This window comes from Mustelus asterias, chromosome 10, assembly GCF_964213995.1.
Source record: "Mustelus asterias chromosome 10, sMusAst1.hap1.1, whole genome shotgun sequence".
NCBI lineage: Eukaryota > Metazoa > Chordata > Chondrichthyes > Carcharhiniformes > Triakidae > Mustelus > Mustelus asterias.
In genome coordinates, this window is record NC_135810.1 from 106,069,575 (window position 1) to 106,091,230 (window position 21,656).

At 44.2% G+C, this 21,656-nt stretch overlaps 1 protein-coding gene and 1 pseudogene across 2 annotated transcripts in view; both read left to right on the top strand.

The window, feature by feature from the left end:
• Window positions 1-15,463, top strand: part of mgat4a (alpha-1,3-mannosyl-glycoprotein 4-beta-N-acetylglucosaminyltransferase A) — a 268,132-nt gene extending 252,669 nt beyond the window's left edge. For both annotated transcript variants that reach the window (XM_078222379.1, XM_078222380.1), the window contains 3 exons: window positions 2,938-3,013; window positions 7,187-7,299; window positions 12,222-15,463. In XM_078222379.1, the coding sequence (XP_078078505.1) occupies window positions 2,938-3,013; window positions 7,187-7,299; window positions 12,222-12,248 (216 nt within the window). In that variant the 3' untranslated portion in view covers window positions 12,249-15,463. The remainder of the gene's footprint in view (window positions 1-2,937; window positions 3,014-7,186; window positions 7,300-12,221) is intronic.
• On the top strand, window positions 5,119-5,299 carry LOC144500156 (U2 spliceosomal RNA; annotated as a pseudogene).
• Window positions 15,464-21,656: the final 6,193 nt, after the last annotated feature.

Genomic DNA, 21,656 nt, shown 5'->3' on the forward strand with positions numbered 1-21,656 from the left:
GAGTCCGCACTGACCCCATGTATTTACCCTAGCTAGTCCCCCTGACACTAGGCTCAATTTAGCATGGCCAATCCACCTAACCCGCACATTGTTTGGACTGTGGGAGGAAACCGGAGCACCCGGAGGAAACACACGCAGACACGGGGAGAATGTGCAAACTCCACACAGATAGTGACCCAAGCCGGGAATTGAACCCGGGTCCCTGGCGCTGTGAGGTAGCAGTGCTAACCACTGTGCCACCGTGCTGCCCGTAAAGAGAGCAGGATGATTATCCACAGTGTTCCAATTACCATTCCCTTCCCGTGCCTAGTGGTGCACTAAGGCAGACTTTCATCTGTTTCCATAGCTAATAATTCCCGCAACAGGGAAAAACTGAAGGGGGCACGCGGATGAACAATGAGTCCAAGCCAGTTCTAAGCAAATGCTTGGGATACATTTTAAAAAAAATAAACCTGTTACATATTTGAAATCAAGGACGCCTTGCATGAATTTGTCTTTGCAAATTTAGAAAGTTTTTTGAGAATCGTTGATTTGATTAGTTCCGATTGGATTTTGCAGAGGGTATTTTTAAAAAGAGATTTTACAAGAGTCTTGTTAAAAGAACAAAAGCCTTTCAGACTGATCCCATTTGACCAACAGCCTCGACCTGCATTCAGAGATGCAATCTAAATTGGTCAGATTGACAGTTGAGGATAAGCCTGGGGTGGAGACCGATAATCGGCCGAGAAAACAACTGCTATTTATATCTCATGCCTTTTATGGCCTCGGAACTTCCTAAAGCAAAACAGGGTTAGACAGGGTAGATTCAGAAAGAATGTTCCCGATGGTGGGGGAGTCCAGAACTCGGGGTTGTGGTTTGAGGATAAGGGGATAAAACTTTTAGAACTGAGCTGAGGAGAATGTGTAGATTCACTACCACAGAATGTAGTTGAGGCCAGAACATTGGGTGACTTCAAGGAGAAATTAGATATCGCTCTTGGGATCAAGGGATTTGGAGGGAAGACGGGATCAGGATGTTAATTTTGATGATCAGCCATGATCAAAATGAATGGTGGAGCAGACTTGAAGGGCCGAATGGCCTCCTCCTACCACGTTTCTATGTTTCGCAATCATGAAGTACTTTATGAAACATAGTCCCTACTGTACAGAAACGTGGCAGCCAATTTGTGCACACCAAACTCCCACAAACAGTAATGAGTCAAATAAGCTTGTTTAATGTAATTTTTGGTGACATTGGTGAAGGATAAGTGTTTACTGGTGCACCAGGGCCAGGATATGCGGCCCCTACTGTCCAGTGTGATATTATGGTGCCTCCAAAGTAACCGGCTATTTAAATGGCCCCTTGCATCCACCAGAGGGAAGAGACATGTCATGGCGAGGCATTAAAATCCTAGCCCAGGAGGCTACCTTTGTGTTATTGGTCCAGCTGAGCATGCACATAGGACGTCTTGTTTGCTTTGTTCTTTGAAGGGATGTGGGCATCGTTGGCTAGCCAGCATTGTTGCCCATCTCCACTTGTCCTTGAACTGACCGGCTTGCTCGGCCATTTCAGAGGGCAATTAAGAGTCAACCACATTGCTGTGAATCTGGAGACACATTAGGCCAGACCAGGTAAGGACAGCAGATTTCCTTCCCTAAAGGACATTAGTGAACCAGATGGGTTTTTACGACAATCAATTATAGTTGTCATGGAACAAAAACAGACAATGCTGGAAAATTTCAGCAGGTCTGACAACGTCTGTGGGGAGAGAATAGAGCTAACGTTCCGAGCTTAGATGACCCTTTGTCGGAGCTGCCCCGTTGTCATAGTTATCATGGACTAGCTTTATATTCCAGATTTATTAATTGAATTTAAATTCCACCAGCTGCCGTGGTGGGATTTGAACCCATGGCCCCTAGAGCATTAGCCTGGGCCTCTGTATTACTAGTTCATTGACATTATCATGACACCACTGTCTTCCCCATTCTGGGAGATACAGGAAGGATATAGGAGATATAGGATATAGGAGATATAGGAAGGATGTCCGAGGTAGGGTCTTTACTCAGAGAGTGGTTGGGTGTGGAATGGACTGCCTGCAGTGATAGTGGAGTCAGATACTTTAGGAACAGTTAAGCGGTTATTGGATAGGCACATGGAGCACACCAGGATGATAGGGAGTGGGATAGCTTGATCTTGGTTTCAGATAAAGCTCGGCACAACCTCGTGGGCCGAAGGGCCTGTTCTGTGCTGTACTGTTCTATGTTCTATGTTTAATCTTTCATCCAAAAAAGCAGCATCTCAGACAACGCTGCTCTCCTTCCATGTTGAAGTGCCAGTCTGGAGTGGAGCCTTGACTTGGGGACAAAGAATTTGTTTTCTTGCATTTGGTCACATTCTGATTAATTTCCAAAACCGTGTTGCTACAACCACTTTCTAAATGGGGAAGCCTTTTGCCAAGTTGCTGTAGAACCTTTGCACTATTTCCAAATATCATAGTGCTCAGAGCGTCAATATTTATCTTGCTCAAAAATGCTGGAGATTAAATGCTGGGAGGGGTGACCAAGAGGCTAGTAAGAAAGGTAGGTTTTAGGAAGTAGATGGAGGTGGAGGGGCTTAGGTAGGGAATTCCGGAGCAGGCCCTGGATGGCTGAAGGCACAGCTACAAATGGAAGTGCACAGGGATAGGGCTGATGCACTAAGGACCTCTTACCTTCTTTCATGGTTATGTAAGAGGCCGTATTGTATGTAAAACCATTTTCCGTAGCTAAATGAATCTCTTAATTGTCAAAGCTAAACCTCAGTCAGTAATTCAAGCTACTGAAAGAAAATATCAAAGATATTTGCAACCTATGGATTTTGCAAATTTGATGTGGTCTGATTTTGTGGTTGCAAAAACTGTCCAATTCTTTCACGGTTGGCAAATGTTATTGCTGATTTCATCTGATTAATTTATTTAGGATTCAGGATCTGAATTGCTTCAGGAGACCAAAGAATCAAGATATAAGCGCACTGAAGATGGATTCTTCAGAATAGGTACAGTTTGAAACCTTTTTTCCAGGTGACATTCACCTTCACCATCCTTTGTTTCCATAATGACATGCAAGTTATTTTTGAAACCTAGTTTTCTGCCCATCCTCTATATATGAAATGGGGAGGCGATGGCCTAGTGGTATTATCGCTCGACTATTAATCCAGAAACTCAGCTAATGTTCTGGGGACCCGGGGTTCGAATCCCGCCACGGCAGGTGGTGGAATTTGAATTCAATTATAAATATCTGGTATTAAGAGTCTACTGATGAAACCGTTGTTGGGAAAACCCATCTGGTTCACTAATGTCCTTTAGGGAAAGGAAATCTGCCGTCCTTACCTGGTCTGGCCTACATGTGACTCCAGACCCACCGCAATGTGGTTGGCCCTCCGCAATGGCCTAGCAAGCCACTCAATTTAAAGGTGACTAGGGATGGGTAATAAATGCTGACCAGCCAGTGGCACTCATGCCCCACAAATGAATAAAAAATGTGCCCTTTTTTTTAATAAAAGGCCTGGGTGGCAGTTATAATGACTTCAATCAGGTCATTGAAGTTGGCCTATTGGAATATGAACTCCCTGATTAAGAAGTCAATTGATGGGTCAATCAGGGAGTCTTTTCCTTGCATTTAACTGGGAGTGTCAGTTCCTCTGGCACTCCTGAAGATAGACTGCTGACTGAGAGCACTCTGTACTGCTGTTGGGATTGTAACTAAAGGGGTTCTGATGAAGGGACTTCTGCCTCCGAACACTTATTACAGCAGACATCCCTACACATAACTTGACCTTCTTGACATAAGTCTAATCTGATCAAGGGGCGGGGGAGTGAGGGTTTCCACATTTGCATCCCCCCAGCCTCACCCGTAACCTCACTGAATCTAGCTTCACTCTCGTGTGACTTCCCCCACAATCCTCTGTGGGTATGCATACTCATTTCATTTGTTGAATGTAGTAAAATTGTTCACATTTCTCTGGCCTCCATTGCTGCTATTGTTAATTAGACAGCACTGAAGTTGAATTGTTCTCCTGTATTATAGCACCAACCTGCAGATTACATCAAATTGATAATAGCTATTTTTTTTCATTCATGGGATGTGGGCATTGCTGGCTGGACGAGCATTGATTGCCTATCCCTAATTGTTCTTGAACCGAGTGGCCACTGCTAGGCCATTTCCGAGAGCATTTAAGAGTCAACCCCATTGTTGTGGATCTGGAGGCAACAGATTGGGTAAGGATGGCAGATTTCCTTCCCCAAAGGGCATCAGTGAACCAAATGGGCAATTACAACAATTGTCAGTGGTTTAATGGTCATCATTAGACTTATGATTCCATATTTTTGTCTTTTAATTCCCATTTCAACATCTACCGTGGTGGGATTTGAACCCAGGTGTCCAGAGCATTACCCTGGGTCTCTGGATTAGTCTGAATTGCTAGTTCAGTGACATTGCCACTACACCACCACCATCCCACGCACAACAAATAAATAGAAAGAAAAATCTTGTCTTTATAGAGCACTTTTCATGACCACCAGATATATCAAAGTGCTTTACAACCTATGAAGTAGCTTTTGAAGTGCGGCTTCTTTCTATTCTTACATGGGATGTGAACATCACCAGCAATGATGGTTGTCATGGTCACCATTACTGAGACCAGCTTTACATTCCAGATTTATCAATTGAATTCAAATTCTATCACCGGCTGCTGTGGTGGGATTTGATCCCATGTTCCCGGATCATTAGCTTGGACCTCTGGATTACAGGTCCAGTGAAATTCCCACTGTGCCACCATCTCCTCCTAAAACAGCACTCACTCTTGTAATGTAGAAAATACAGCAACTAATGTGCGTTCAGTAAACTCCCACAAGCAGCAAACTAATAACGACCAGATAGTTTGCTTTTTGAGGGATTGAAGGATAAATATTGGCCAGGAAGTCAATAAATCTCCTGCTGTTCTTTGAAATAGTGTCACGGGATCTTTAACACCCATCCAAGCAGGCAGAAGGGATCTCGGTTTAGTGTCTCATCTGAAAGACGGCACCTCTGACAATGCTGCACTGGAGTGCCAGCCTTGATTTTTGTGCTTAGGATCTGCATGGGAACTTGAGATGAAGCAAACAACCTGGCCTTTTGGCTAAGGTCAAGTGTAGTATCTGTTCTTATCAGATTAACTCTTGTGGGGGCCATGAATTAGATTCAATTTGAATTGGTTTTTGGAGCAAGCAAGGAGATGGATTAAGGGTTTGCCGCGTCCACTCTCTGCATTGGTTTTGGAACTTTAAGAAAGGAATAATTTTGTTTTAAAAAAACAGCCTAAATTCCTGACTCTGGCCTGTCTATTCCACACAGTGCAGGTAGTTACGGCTGGCACGCATTCACTGTGCCACTTTGCAACCTGGACCTAAATGGCTGCAAGTGAATGGATGAAGGGCACAAGAAAACTTTTTTTAAAAAAACTTTCCACTGATATTTTGCCTTTTGGGAAAACAATCATTCTGGCTGTCAATGACCAGTAACAGGTGTTCAACAAATGACAGTCCCGAAGGGGGTGGGACCAGGCCAGGGCAGGCTGATCGGATAAGGAAGGAGGGAGGGGGCACGTTGCATCGTCATCTATGGGAGGGGTGTGCGCTGCCACTCTGCATCACAATCTATTGGGGGGGGGCGTGCTGCCACTCTGCATCACAATCTATGGGAGGGGGGCGTGCTGCCACACTACATCACGATCGGTATGGGGGAGGGGGTGGCAGGGGGTGATATTTCCAGGCAGTGTGGGATTCACAATCACCTATATGCCCTCATGATAGCTAGGGGGTGGGGGGGGGGATGCTGAGTCATGGCCAGCTGCAGCAGCGGAGGCCTGACAGGTCTCTCTCTCAGAGCTGCCAGCCCTCTGCTTGTTGCAGTTGCACATGTGCAGCCACAGAGGTCTGTCTGCACATGTGCAATAGCTCCCTCTGCTATTATGGCAGGCTGGCTGGCAACTTAAGCCCCGTCCACTCCATCTTTCAGCTAGAAACGGTCTAGCCCATTTTTTATTTGTCTAAGATTGTGATTTTGGACAAGCCCAAAAAACAGATCTGAAACTCTCCCATTTTCACACTAGCTCAGTACTTAGAATTTTTCTTGTAAAATTCTGCCCAGTGGGTCCACTTCGGGACCATCTTCTTCTGTTCTATGGCCTGGGGAAAATTCAGTTTCTTAAATACACAAGAGGGGCTGAGTTGGCTAATCACATGATCCTTCTCACCGACTGACCAGTTGCTCAAACATGGTCATAGCAGGTTGATTTGATGTGCACGGTTTAGACATAATTAGATTTTGGCTGGAATTTGTTTCTCAGTCCGGGTCCATTGTCCAAAGTGATCTTATCTAATGGCTTGTTCCCACCAGTCTAATTCACAGGTACTGTCCGGATGTTTTGTGAACGGGTTAGGAGATGAGCTTGTTCACATTCCTCTAAGGTGATGGTCTGTGGTGGGTTCTTCATAGAATCATAGAAACCCTACAGTACAGAAAGAGGCCATTCGGCCCATCGAAACTGCACCGACCACAGTCCCACCCAGGCCCTACCCCCATATCCCTACATATTTTACCCGCTAATCCCTCTAATCTACTCATCCCAGGACACTAACGGGCAATTTTAGCATGGCCAATCAACCTAACCCGCACATCTTTGGACTGTGGGAGGAAACCGGAGCACCCGGAGGAAACCCACGCAGACACGAGGAGAATGTGCAAACTCCACACAGACAGTGACCCAAGCCGGGAATCAAACCCAGGTCCCTGGAGCTGTGAAGCAGCAGTGCTAACCACTGTGCTACCATTTTATTGCTTTGGGATTTATAATATATTGCTTTGGGATTTATAATATAGAGTCATGCAGATTCTGAGCCACCTTTGAGGCAGCTGTTTAAGTTACCGAAACGCAGTCCTTCAGTCTTTCAAAACTCAGTTAGTGGCTTCAGCCCAAATAAAAATGAAGTTATTTTCAACATGAACCACAGCTTTATAATAATCTTATTAGTATTATTGTAATGCCAAACTGAGGCAACCTCCGAGCTTCTTCCAGGATTCTTCTTTAATCCCTCTTATTAATCCAGCAATTAACTGTAACCATTTTACACTTAGGCCTAAACAAGAAGCAATTCATGTGTGGTTTTCTTCCTCCCAATGCGTGTAGGTAAATTTGCGAATGGAGTATCTGAAGGTGCTATTGACCCGAGACTGAATCCCATCACTGCCATTAGGCTGTCCGTTTTACAAGATTCCAATGTGTGGGCTCTTCTTGACGAGGTGAGATGTCGCACAACACGTTCCGCGTTGATGTCATGTGATGCCGGGAACAAACTATTTCTTGGGGGGGAAACTGGTTTAAAGGTCATGTGGAGAATCACTTCTTAAAATTGGAAACAAGCCTGCACAAACTCACACAGTTACATTGTGCCTTTCATGGCACTGGGATGCCCAAAAGCATTCCACACAAGTGAAGTACTCCTTGAAGTGCAGTCATGGTTATAATATAGAGACGGCAGGAGTCAATTTGTGTACAGTTAGGTCCTTCAAACAGAAAAGAGATGGTGACTGATTTTTTTTTCAGTGAGGGACAAATATTGAGCAGGACATCTGGCTACAGTGGTTAGCACTGCTGCCTCACAGCACCAAGTACCCGGGTTCAATTCTGGCCTTGGGTCACTGTCTGTGTGGAGTTTACACGTTCTCCCCGTGTCTGCGTGGGTTTCGTCCGGGTGCTCCAATTTCTTCCCAGAGTCCCACGGTGTGCAGGTTAGGTGCATTGGCCATGCTAAGTTGCCCCTGAGTATCCAGTTGACCCACCAAAGGCTGGAACCTCATTTAAATGCATGCTAATGAATTTGCATACTATTAAAGGGCCACATGACCCTCCCTCCTTGAATATTTAGAGTGCCGAAACCTTTGAAAGGGGGGCACTTGGCAGTGACAAAGGGAGTGAGCACTTTGAGGGGGATCTTGCAGTGATGGAGGTGAGAGGGAACATGGGGGCTGTGGGAGCGGGGTGGGCATTGGTGGGGGGGTACCTTGCAATGATGGGGGGGGAGCGGGTATTCATTCGCCATCCCTAGTTGCCTTTGAGAAGGTGGTGGCAAGCTGTCCTTTGAACTGCTGCAGTCCCAGAGGTGTGGATACACTCACAGTGCTGTTAAGGAGGGAATTCCAGGATTTTGACCCAGCGACATTGAAGAACGGCGACATATTTCCAAATTAGGATGCTGAATGACTTAGAGTTGGTGGTGTTCCCAAGTATCTACTGCTCTTGTCCTTCTAAATGACAGTGGTCATGGGTTTAGAAGGAAGAAATAGCAAGACATCTGGATATAAATTGTCCCATCGGTAAGACGCAGCATGGGTTCATGAAGGGCAGGTCATGTTTGACGGATTTCTTTGAGAACATTACGTGTGCAGTGGACAATGGGGAACCTGTGTCTGTGGTGTATCTGGATTTCCAGAAGGCATTTGACAAGGTGCCGCAACAAAGACTGCTACATAAGATAAAGGTGCACAGTGTTACGAGTAATGTATTAGCATGGATAGAGGATTGGTTAACTAACAGAAAGCAAAGAGTGGGGGTAAATGGGTGTTTTTCTGGTTGGCGATCAGTGACTAGTGGCGTGCCTCAGGGATCAGTGTTGGGACTGCAATTGTTTACGATTTACATAATTGATTTGGAGTTGGGGACCAAGTGTAGTGTGTCGAAATTCTCAAATGACACTATGATGGGTGAAAGAGCAAAGTGTGCAGAGGACGCTGAAAGTCTGCAAAGGGATATAGATAGTCTAAGTGAGTGGGCGAGGGTCTGGCAGATGGAGTACAATGTTGGTAAATGTGAGGTCATCCATTTTGGTAGGAATAACAGCAAAATGGACTATTATTTAAATGGTAAAAAATTACAGCATGCTGCTGTGCAGAGGGACCTGGGTGTCCTTGTGCAGGAATCTCAAGGAGTTGGTTTGCAGGTGCAGCAGGTAATTAAGAAGGCAAATGGAATTTTATCCTTTATTGCCAGAGGGATGGAGTTTAAAAACAGCGAGATTATGTTGCAGCTGTACAAGATGCTGGTGAGGCCACACCTGGAGTATTGTGTACAGTTTTGGTCTCCTTACTTGAGAAAGGATATACTGGCAGTGGAGGGGGTGCAGAGGAGATTCACTAGGTTGATTCCGGAGTTGAGAGGGTTGGCTTATGAGGACAGACTGAGTAGACTGGGGCTATACTCATTGGAATTCAGAAGAATGAGGGGAGATCTTATAGAAACATATAAGATTATAAAGGGAATTGAAAAGATAGAAGCAGGGAAGTTGTTTCCACTGGCGGGTGAAACTAGAACTAGGGGACATAGCCTCAAAATACGGGGAAGCAGATTTAGGACTGAGTTGAGGAGGAACTTCTTCACACAAAGGGTTGTGAATCTGTGGAATTCCCTGCCCAGTGAAGCAGTTGAGGCTACCTCAATGAATGTTTTTAAGACAAGGATAGATAAATTTTTGAACAGTAAAGGAATTAAGGGTTATGGTGAGCGGGCGGGTAAGTGGAGCTGAGCCCACAAAAAGATCAGCCATGATCTTATTGAATGGCGGGGCAGACTCGAGGGGCCAGATGGCCTACTCCTGCTCCTAGTTCTTATGTTCTTATGTTCTAAGGTGCTGCCTCAGGAACCTTGGCGAGTTCCTGCAGTGCATCTTGTAGATAGTACACACGGGCTGCCAATCTTTGTCAGTGGTGGAGGGATTGAATGGTGCTTTGTCCTGGATGGTGTCGAGTTTCTTGTGTGTTGTTGGAGCTGCATTCATTCAGGCAACTCCTGACTTGTGCCTTGTAGATGGTGCACAGGATTTGGTGGGGTGAGGAAGTGAGTTACTCGCCACAGGATTCCCAGCCTTTGACCTGTTCTGTTAGCCGCAGTATTTATATGGCTATTCCAGTTCAGTATCTTGTCAATGGTAACCTTCAGGATATTGATAGTGAGGGATTCAGTGCTGATAATGCCATTGAATGTCATGAGGTGATGGTTAGATCCTCTCTTGTTGGAGACGGTCAGTACCTGGCACTTCTGTGGCATGAATGTTACTTGCCACTTCTCAGCCCAACCCTGGATATTGTCCAGGTCCTGTTGCATTTGGACATGGACTACTTCAGTATCTGGGGAGTCGCAAATAGTGCTGAACATTGTGAATCATCAGTGAACATCCCCACTTTTGATCTTATGATGGAGCAGCCGAAGATGTTTGGGCCGAGGATGGTACATTGAGGAACTCCTGCAGTGATGTTCTGGAGCTGAGACGGTTGACGTCCAATCACCACATCGTTGATTTAAGATATAGATGAGTCCTTGTGAACATCTCTCAGGCTAAGCAATCTGGGGCAGCATGTTGGCACAGCGGTTAGCACTGCTGCCTCACAGCGCCAGGGACCCGGGTTCAATTCCCGGCTTGGGTCACTGTCTGTGTGGAGTCTGCACATTCTCCCCGTGTCTGTGTGGGTTTCCTCCGGGTGCTCCGGTTTCCTCCCACAGTCTGAAAGACGTGCTGGTTAGGTGCATTGGCCATGCTAAATTCTCCCTCAGTGTACCCGAACAGGCGCTGGAGTGTGGCGATTAGGGGATTTTCACAGTAACTTCATTGCAGTGTTAATGTAAGCCTACTTGTGACTAATAAATAAACTACATTAAGTGGAAACTGAGGGCAAATGGTGAGCATTTTGTAATGGATCAAGCAATCTCTTTTATAAAATTTGTTTATAACATTACAACCACAGCCCCTTGCCCTTATGACCTTTTAATTATTCAAACATCACAAGAATGGGCAGAATTCTCCCATGCCCCTGTTGATGGGCTCAATGGTGGGGGGATGGGGGGTGATGGTGTGGGAGGCGGTGGAATTTGGCGGAAGACCCAAAAATCGATTTTACGCTGGCGTGAGTTTCCCATGGGATGTTTCCCTGGTTCCCACCACGGCAGACCGGGAAACCCGCAAACGGCTTGACCATCCATGCCTGCTTCTCTGCAGAACCGGTGGGAAAACACTTTGATTGAGATATGTCTGGAACAACATGCATGCAGATTTTGGGACCTACCTGAACAATGCCCGGGGCTGCCTCCCTCCGAAGTTCAAGATGGAGGCCGCTGGCAACCCTGGACCCCACAACACCACAGCAGTGGGTGGAGGGAGCATCGGGAGCTGGACTTTCCAGATCAGGTGTCCTGGAGGGAGTCCATCTTCCAGCCTCGGAATGTTCCTGGAGATCCATCTTCTAGATCAGGAGGTCCACATTCCAACTCAGAGTGGTCCCAGATTTCCACCTTCATTTTCAGGAGGCCCACTTTCTTTCCTCAATAGTGCACCAGTGACATTGGGCACCTTTTCAATATGGCATCCGGATAAGATGGTAGACTGCCAGCATCAGGCCTGCCCCACCACAGAAAACGGTGCAAACCACCACCACCACCAGCCCCAGGATGAGAGAATTCCGCGCAGTGTTTCTGACAAAATTTGACACCCGAGATTCTCGGACATTTTAGGACAGGTGACCCAAAGCTTGGTCAGGGAGAGGGGTTTACAGGAGTGGCTCCTTGGGGAAGAGGGTGGTAGTGGCTTTGGCGAGGTTTGCTGAAGACATTACTGGGCTCCAAGGCCAAGGCAACTGAAGGCACAGCTGTCAATGGAGGAGTGATGAAAATCGGGGAGTGCAGAGATCTGACTGCTTTGGGGCTAGATGAGGTTTCTCTAAGTTTAAGCTGCCACTGTATGCTCTAAAATGTGCTCCAAATGCTTCAGAACAAAATTGAAAAATTTTATTCATTAGTCACAGGTAGGCTTGCATTAACACTGCAATGAAGTTCCTGTGAAATTCCCCTAGTCGCCACAGTCCGGCGCCTGTTCGGGTACACTGAAGGAGAATTTAGCATGGACAATGCACCTAACCAGCATGTCTTTGGACTGTGGGAGGAAACCGGAGCACCCGGAGGAAACTCACACAGGCACGGGGAGAATGTGCAGACTCCACACAGTAACCCAAGGCTGGGACTGAACCTGGGTCCCTGGCACTGTGAGGCAGCAGTGCTAACCACTGCCCCACGGTGCCGCCCCAATATTGGTGAACCAATATGACATGAAGCTCACTGTTTCTATGACTACTGAGCACTTTTCTCTTTCGCTTCTAACATTGTCTTTTTTCCATTCCAGATCCAACTTAAAAAAGCTGCCAATTAATCAGTATTTAAAGGAGATTGAGAACGAATTTTGTTTTATATATATATATATAAAAAAGCTCCCACTGCAGTTTAATATAAATATAAATACTCTTTAATAAAGAAGTGTTGATACTGAAGCAGAATTCATGGATATATCCATCGCCTCATCGTCTGATCACCGTGGACGCTCATTGTTTCCAAACACTACCTCCTGTGAAATCTACTGTAATTTTTCTATGTAACAATCCTCATTTTGAAGAACTATCAGCTGAATCCTTTTTGGTAATCTGAAGCAAATACACTGTTCTTCTTGACGAGTTTAGCTGAGGTGTAAATGTATTTTTTTTTGTTACCCATTTTACCAGTAAGACTTTACCTAAATGTTGAATAAAAATAAGCAAACAAGTGAGACTACTTCTGTACAAAGAAGTGAAATGTATTGCAGATTTTGAACACAAGTTGTGCATCAGGGACAGATACTATACGGACTGGCGGGGGGGGGAGGATGGTAACCTTTTAATTTATTGTAAATATGCACTGCACAAGATGGATGTCACGTTTTGAGGCATTCCAGGAAGACGTAGACTATGGATCAGAAATATTGTATTTAATTTCTAGACAATTATGTTAACTTCTGAAGAAGTGCTTCATTTGTATGAAGGAAAGAAATTGCCTTTTCAAAAGCTTTGACTTGTGAATGTTGAAATTTTGCCAATTTTCCTGAGATGCCGTTGCAATCAGGTCGAGTTCCAGCTGCAGTGAGGCGCGTAAGAACTTATGTGCCTTAAGTGTCATGTTACTACAGCTGGTTAATATTGGTAATATTGAGCTGATAGCAAGGAACAATTCTCCTCTACGCTTTTTAACAAGTTATTAACTAACAAGGAGGCCAAGAAGAAGTGAAAATCTCTCTTACTAAACTCTTGTTTATTGGTAAATGTTCTTAATAAGCTCTTAAAAGCATTTTTAAGAAAAAGTAATATATTGCTTGTATAGTATGCAGCACCCACAAGGCAAAAAAAGTAACTTTAAAGTATCAGCTTTGTCTCATCGCTATTTAAAAGAAACTTTTCAGTGTCAACAACACGTTGCAAGTTTTTTCTCGTGACATGGATATTTTTTCTTAGCAAAACCTCACATTGGAAGATTTCTTTTTGAAATCATGATTTGGATGCAGCATGAACTTGCTGTTTTTCCGCGTGTACTGTATTGATTCTGTAAGTGCCCATGGTTGACAACTTTCTCCAAATCGTTTGCTTAACTGTAACTGTCATAGATATATGAGCCGTTCTAATACAACCCCCCCCCCCCCCCCCCTGGTTTCCTGGGTGGCTTCTTCAGCTGATACAGGTGGGCAGGCAGGCAGGCAATGTGCATTTATCTCGACAACTATGATCATGTGCAATCAATCATACATTAAACTGGTGGTCTAGTTTTAACAATGTTTGAAAAGTTGCTGTCGGAAGAGGGGTTTCTCTGTTGGAGAAGGGTATTATGGTAACTGTGTAGAATAGCCAAAGTTCACCTTAATAAGTGCAATATGAAACATGGGACGCAGACTGTAGGTGGGCATCCTCAATGTTCTCAATGATCCTATTTATTAAATTCTACTTAACTTGGACAATCTTAGTATTTTGAAGTCTGGAAAAAAATAACCATTGAAAGTTTTATGACAGACTTTAGTGCTGTCTGCCTATCAACATCATCAAAATAATTGGTCATTTGTATATGTTGGAAAGGGGTGGAGACAGAGGGAAAGAACACATGGGCAGCCAGGAAAAAGTTACCTTCACGAAGAGTTATCACAGTTGATGTTGGTCTTTTGTTCCAAAAGGGGCATTTCAGCAGAGCCAATGTCACAATCATTAACTTTGCACCATTCATAGTCATAAAATAAACTGCCGAAATAGTGAGGGACTCTGAAGTGAAAACAGGAAATGCATCTGTAAAATGGAAAGACTGCTTAATAATTTAGATGGCGATCCCTCATTTGGCCCTCTTTTAGCAAGCTTCTCTAAGGAGCAGATGCATTCATTTTATGAAGTAGTTACTGAATAAGTATCCAACTAAATTGCAATGACTGAAAACAAGTTTTTAAAAAATTATTCATCAAATCAAGCCAATGCAAGAACAAAACAATTTTGCTTTTAAATCTTTTAATAAAGCCATTTTCATCAGCAAAGCATTAACAGCACAAGTTAGAGCAAATGTCTGCCAACTCAAATTGAGTGATTCCGTTACTCGACTCACCATAGATTGAACCTTTCTTAATCGTAATCAGATTTTTCAAGATATATGATGCAAATCTATTAATGACACCTCTCCCCCCCCCCCCCCCCCCACTTCATCCTGTGTAAATTGTAATGTATGATTTCCAAAGTTATTTGCTGTGTGCTGACCATTTGTCCAGGGGCTGGGTCATAACAAATGCAAGAGGAGATGTTTTTAGAAGCTCGTGTGGTCTTTGCCCCTTTCCTTGTTGCACTTTCTACTTGCAAAGTCATTAGAAGTCAGTTGAGGATGGGGGAACAAAAACCTCTGGTGCTTTTCCTTTAAGGTTTAAAGCTGGTCCACGGTTTCTTATCATATTCTCCTTTTATCAGTTTCTTAATCCTCCTTTGCCGAATGCTAAAATGCTTCCTAATCCCTAGGTTTACCATTTGTTTTGGCAAGTCTATAAACCTCTTCCTTTGCTCTAATATTAACCTCCTTTGTTAGCCACAGGTTACTCACTTTCCCGGTTGGATGTTTGAACAACTTACCGGGTGGTACGGAGCATGACTTCAGTCAGGAGGGCATATCAAAATGAATTTATTGGATGTGTAACACCTTGGAATGTCCTCTGGATAGATAATGCATTACTTATATCCAAGTACATTCTATTTGCACCTTCTGTTACTGCTTGGGACTCATACATAGATGTATATTCATCATTCACAAATGCTGTATCAAATACTCAGCAGCTGTAGGGTGAAATAGGATGCTTTGATTTTGGAAACAATACAGTACAGTACCTTTGTTTGAAGGGCTGGGGCCTGATTCTTAATCATTGCATTTAAAATTAGAACAGCAAAGTTTTGCTAGTTGGTCGGGGTGATTTACTGCCAAATCCCTATTTGCACAATGATTTGCATTTTCCTAACAAAAAGTCCTGGTAAACCAGCATGTTGAGATCCACAATTGTCGAGCCATTAGGAACTGACCTAAATCAAAGAGGGCTCATCTGTCACTCTTTCTTAAAATAAAATGAAATATAGATTTATTGTTAATCCAATGTTAACGGATCCCTTTTACATAACGTACCACAGATAAGTCTCTTCTTGAAATGCAATGCTTTTGCTTATTTTTATGGGTATGTTTATGCCTTTGTGGTTGTAACGATGCTACAACGCACCTGCTTCTGTTAATGTCAATGTGCCTTTCATCGATGGTCTACATTATTTTCATAAATGTGCCATAACTTTACAATGAACATAGTTGTAATAAAATTGAACTTGTTATACTTTGAATTGTAATTTTGTGTAGAATGTTCTGTATAATTGGCTTCTTTAAACTTCGGTCTTTTGTGTAATAAATTGCTACATTTTAGATGTCAAATTTTGACATTGAATTAACCCTTGTACGAAATGTTCTTTGCTGTTTGCGGGTATGGTAGAATACTGGACTAGTGATCCAGAGGCGTGGGCAAATGAGACAAGAGAAAACAATGACAGTTGTTTTAAATTTAAATTGTTAATTAAATAAACCTGGAATAAAAAGCAGTAATAGTCACCATGTAACCACCAGCTTGCTGTAAGAACTCATCTGGTGCACTATGCTGTTTAGGGAAGGAAATCTGCCATCTGTACTCAGTCTAGCCTATGTGTGATTCCAAATCTACACTAATGTCTTAACTGCCCACTGAAATAGCCTAGAAAGCCATTCAATTGTATCAAACTGTGACAAAAACCAGTAAGAATAAAACCTGATCAACCACCCAGCTCAGTACACTCATCAAAATCCTTCCAGTGGCCATCAAAAGACATGCTCAAACAGATTGGTCAAGCAACATGTTGACATTCATATTCACAGAATTAAACCTTTCAGCCTGCTCCCTTTATTGCCATCTCTGGGTATGTCCTGGTCCCACTGACCAGGTAGATCAGCCAAGGGTGGTGGCACAGTGATATAGAATTCGGAGGGAGTAGCTGTGTGACATTGCCTCCTTACGCCAGGGAATCATAGAATCCCTACAGTACAGAAAGAGGCCATTCGGCCCATCGAGTCTGCACCGACCACAATCCAACCCAGGCCCTACCCCCATATCCCGACATATTTTACCCACTAATCCCTCTAACCTACGCATCCCAGGACACTAAGGGGCAATTTTTAGCATAGCCAATCAACCTAACCTGCACATCTTTGGACTGTGGGAGGAAACCGGAGCACCCGGAGGAAACCCACGCAGACACGAGGAGAATGTGCAAACTCCACACAGACAGTGACCCAAGCCGGGAATCGAACCCAGGTCCCTGGAGCTGTGAAGCAGCAGTGCTAACCACTGTACTACCGTGCCGCCCATCTCATGGCATCAGATTAAACTTGGGCAAGGAAATAATCTTCTGATCATGAGCTGCTCTCTTCCCTCGGATGATGAATCACTAACTCCTCCATGTTGAAAACCACTTGGAAAAGGCACATGGTAGCAAAGACTGTGGGAGACTTTAATGCCCATTACCAAGAGTACCTTGGTGATGCAAGTTGGCACAGGGATGTGAGGGGCCATGGAGGTGGGTAGAGGGTAATTAAGTTGGCATGAGGGGGTGGGGACATAGGTAGGGCATAGAGAGTATGATTGGGGTTGGAAGAATGTTTTTGTTATTTCTTAACTTCAGCATCATGCTGAGGCACAGTGGTAGGCCCTGTGCCCAACCCTCCTCTGCACCCGGCAGCCTCTGCATTTGCTCTAGGGTCTCCTGCTCCACATCCTGTTTCAGCCCACCCTTGCCAACTAAAAATCCCACCTGCAGGTAGCCATTTTTAAAGATAAGGTTCGCTGAGATGGGAAATTTCCCGGACTACCTGGATCCACTACAGTTTGCCTACTGCCACAACAGGTCCACAGCAGACGCCATTTCCCTGGCCCTGCACTCAACCCTGGAACACCTAGATAACAAGGACACCTATGTCAGACTCCTATTTATTGACTACAGCTCAGCCTTCAACATTATTATTCTCACGAAACTCATCTCCAAACTCCGTGGCCTGGACCTCGGCACCTCCCTCTGCGACTGGATCCTGAACTTCCTAACTCACAGACCATAATCAGTCGGGATAGGCAACAAACCTCTTCCATGATCATCCTCAACACTGGTGCCCCACAAGGTTGTGTTCTCAGCCCTTTACTATACTCCTTGTACACCTATGACACTGCGGCCAAATTCCTCTCCAATTTTCAAGTTTGCTGACGACACCACCGTAGTGGGTCGGATCTCAAACAATGACGAGACAGAATACAGGAATGAGATAGAGAATCTGATGAACTGGTGTGGCAACAATAATCTCTCCCTCAATGTCAACAAAACGAAGGAGATTGTCATTGACTTCAGGAAGCATAAAGGAAAACATGCCCCTGTCTACATCAATGGAAACGAAATAGAAAGGGTCGAGAGCTTCAAGTTTTTAGGTGTCCAGATCACCAACAACCTGTCCTGGTCCCCCCATGCCGACACTACAGGTAAGAAAGCCCATCAATGCCTCTACTTTCCTCAGAAGACTAAGGAAATTTGGCATGACACCAACTTTCACAGATGCACCATAGAAAGCATTCTTTCTGGTTATATCACAACTTGGTATGGCTCCTGCTCTGCCCAAGACCGCAAAGAACTACAAAAGATCATGAATGTAGCTCATTCCATCACGCAAACCAGCCTCCCATCCATTGACTCTGTCTACAGCTCCCGATGCCGCAGCAAAGCAGCCAGCATAATTAAGTACCCCACACACCCCGGACATTCTCTCTTCCACTTTCTTCCTTCGGGAAAAAGATACAAAAGTCTGAGGTCAAATACCAACCGACTCAAGAACAGCTTCTTCCCTGCTGCTGTCAGACTTTTGAATGGACTTACCTTGCATTAAGTTGATATTTCTCTACACCCTAGCTATGACTGTAACACTACATTCTGCACTCTCTCGTTTCCTCTCTATGAATGGTATGTTTTGTCTGTATAGCGCGCAAGAAACAATACTTTTCACTGTATGTTAATACATGTGACAATAATAAATCAAATCAAATTTCCCAAATCGGACTTCCTGATCCAGGGATGAAAATCTGAACCTATACATCAACAGCAGTGGTTTGATATCGACCCTACTGTATGCCTTCCTCAAGTCTGAAAAACAACATACAACACCAAACCAAAATACTGTGGATGTTGGCAGTCTCAAATATAGAAAATGATTTTTTTTTAAAACATTGGGTCAGGTCTCTTATACAGTCTTTAATGTTCAAAAACCCAATCAGGAAAGTGAGTAAACTGTGGCTAACAAAGAGGTTAGTATTAGATCAAAGGAAGAGGCTTATAGACTCGCCAAAACAAGTGGTAAACCTAGGGATTAGGAAGTATTTTAGCATTCGGCAAAGGAGGATTAAGAAACTGATAAAAGGAGAATATGATCTGAATCTAACCTAACGAGAAACATCAAAATGGATTGTAAAAGCTTCTATAAGTATATAATAAAGTAAAGATCTGCAAAGCCAAACCTGGGTCTATTACAGGTTAAATCTCACAGGACCCAGGGTGAGGTAGCTAATCGGACGCAAAATTGGCCTGATGACAGAGTGGTTGTAGAGGATTGTTTTTCAAACCGGAGGCAGTGTGCCTCAGCGATCAGTGCTGGGTCCACTATTGTTTGTCATTTAAGTTAATGATTTGGATGAGAATTTAGGAGGCATGGTTAGTAAGTTTGCAGATGACACCAAGATTGGTGGTATAGTGGACAGTGAAGGTTATCTAGGATTGTAACGGGATCTTGATCAATTGGACCAGTGGGCTGATGAATGGCAGAGTTTAATTTAGATAAATGCAAGGTGATGCATTTTGGTAGGTCGAACCAGGGCAGGACTTACTCAGTTAATGGTGGGGCATTGGGGAGAGTTATAAAACAAAGAGATCTAGGGGTACAGGTTCATAGCTCCTTGAAAGTGGAGTCACAGGTGGACGAGGTGGTGAAGAAGGCATTCGCATGCTTGGTTTCAATGGTCAGAACATTGAATACAGGAGTTGGGACATCTTGTTGAAGTTATACAAGACATTGGTAAGGCCACACTTGGAATACTGTGTACAATTCTGGTCAGCCTGTAATAGAAAGGATATTATTAAACTAGAAAGAATGCAGAAAAGATTTACTAGCTTGGTACTGGTACTTGATGGTTTGAGTTATAAGGAGAGGCTGGATAGACTGGGACTTTTTTCCCTGGCGCATAGGAGGCTTAGGGGTGATCTTATGGAGGTCTATAAAATAATGAGTGGCATAGATGAGGTAGTCAACATCTTTTCCCAAAGGTAGGTGAGTCTAAAACTAGAGGGTATAGGCTTACGGTGAGAGGGGAGAAATACAAAAGGGTTCCGAGGGGCAATGCTTTCACACATGGGGTAGTGAATGTCTGGAACGAGCTGCCAGAAGTAGTAGTAGAGGCGGGTACAATTTTCTTTTAAAAAGCATTGAGACAGTTACATGAGTAAGATTGGTATAGAGGGATATGGGCCAAATGTGGGCAATTAGTACCACTAAGCTAGTAAAAACTGTGCAGCATTGACAAATTGGCCCGAAGAGCCTGTTTCCATGCTGTAAACCTGACTATAACTCTACAGGCAGAGACAGGAGAATCTGTAATGGAGACTAGGGAAATGGCAGAGAAGCGAAATAATTATTCCTTACTGGCGGCGGGAGCAGGAACCTGGGGGTTGTCCTGCTGGGGTTTTGATGCTGAATAGCATGCCAGAGCTGGCAGGAAATCAGTCATTCATGCTTCGACCCAGGACTCTTATCGCTTGCTGAAGATAGTGTTGGTGCTGCAGACACTGACCCCAATGTTCAGCAATGCCTCACCGGAGTCTCTCCTCCAGGCTGTGGAGGACCTCTTTTCCAGGGATAAGGAGGAGGCCCACCCGACTTACCACATGTGCCTGGCTGGAGGTCGCCAAGATGGTCAATGCCTCAGCTGTGCTGAGGAGAACAGCCCTGCAGTACAAGACATGAATGACCTCATCCTTACAACCAGTGAACCCTCTATTCTCAGACCTCACCAAGCTGTGAATGGCTCATGGGACACAAGGGTCAATAGCAAGGCCAGCATCTGCCCCAGAGCTAGAGACCCAAAAGTGGCCATAAATATCATTGCGCATGATCAATATGATTTCCTTTGCCACGATGGGTGCATTCTCCTTTGTAATGACAATGTACTGCTCAAGTGGAATGGTTCTCAAGTTGGTCTACCCTCTTAATGCCAGAAACCCTCAAACATCAGTAAAACTAACTTGTACTTTTTGAAATAAAGCTGTTTTAAAAAAGATGCAGGTAGGAAAAATATTGTGACACAGGAAATATGATAAACTGGAAGTGCGCATTTGGAGAGCCCATGGGCCAAATGGCCTCCTGCGCTGTAATATTTCTCTGATTCTGTGGAAGTGCTTGATTAAAGACTAAATTATTTATCATGGTTCTGGTTGACAAGTGTGAAAACCTCTTCAATAATTCAGCCCCCTGACCTTTTAGGAAGATTACTGGGTCAATGATCCTAAAACTCAATGGGATGTGCAATTGGAATAGTTTGTGCCCAATGCACAGAAGCAGAATAAGCACACACTTCGGAGAGCCCATCACTGCCCAATATGCCCTAATGTAGGCAGCAGGTGGAAAGGGGACTGAGAAGCTGTACACGGATGCGCACCATGCATGGCAAACCCTTGCCCCTGCTCCATACTGTGACTGGAATGCATCCTCAGTAACTCAACTACAGAAGCATTTGTTTGGAATGGATGCTACAAAAGATTACTATTGAAAAGGGAAATAAACAATCTTCCCTTAAGCCGGAAAAATTTCCTGGACTATTTTTCAGCAGATTCCTGCAGCATGAACATTCCTTCCCTGCTCTCCTAGCAAACAGAAGGCCAAAAGATTATGTAAATAAGCTACCCACACCTTTACTAACTCCAGACTCAAATATTGCAAAGCGATTCTGGCTAGCCTCCCATTTGCACTCCTTCCAAACTGGTGTTCACCAAAATTCTGCTTGCCTGTAACCTCATTCACATCAAATCCCATTTCCATTTGCTGGCCTATCTCCTTATCCAGCAACAGCTTAATTTCAAAATACTTACATTTGTTTTCGAATTCCTCCTGGCCCTCACTCTCTCTTTACCTCCATAATCCTTAGATCTCTGTG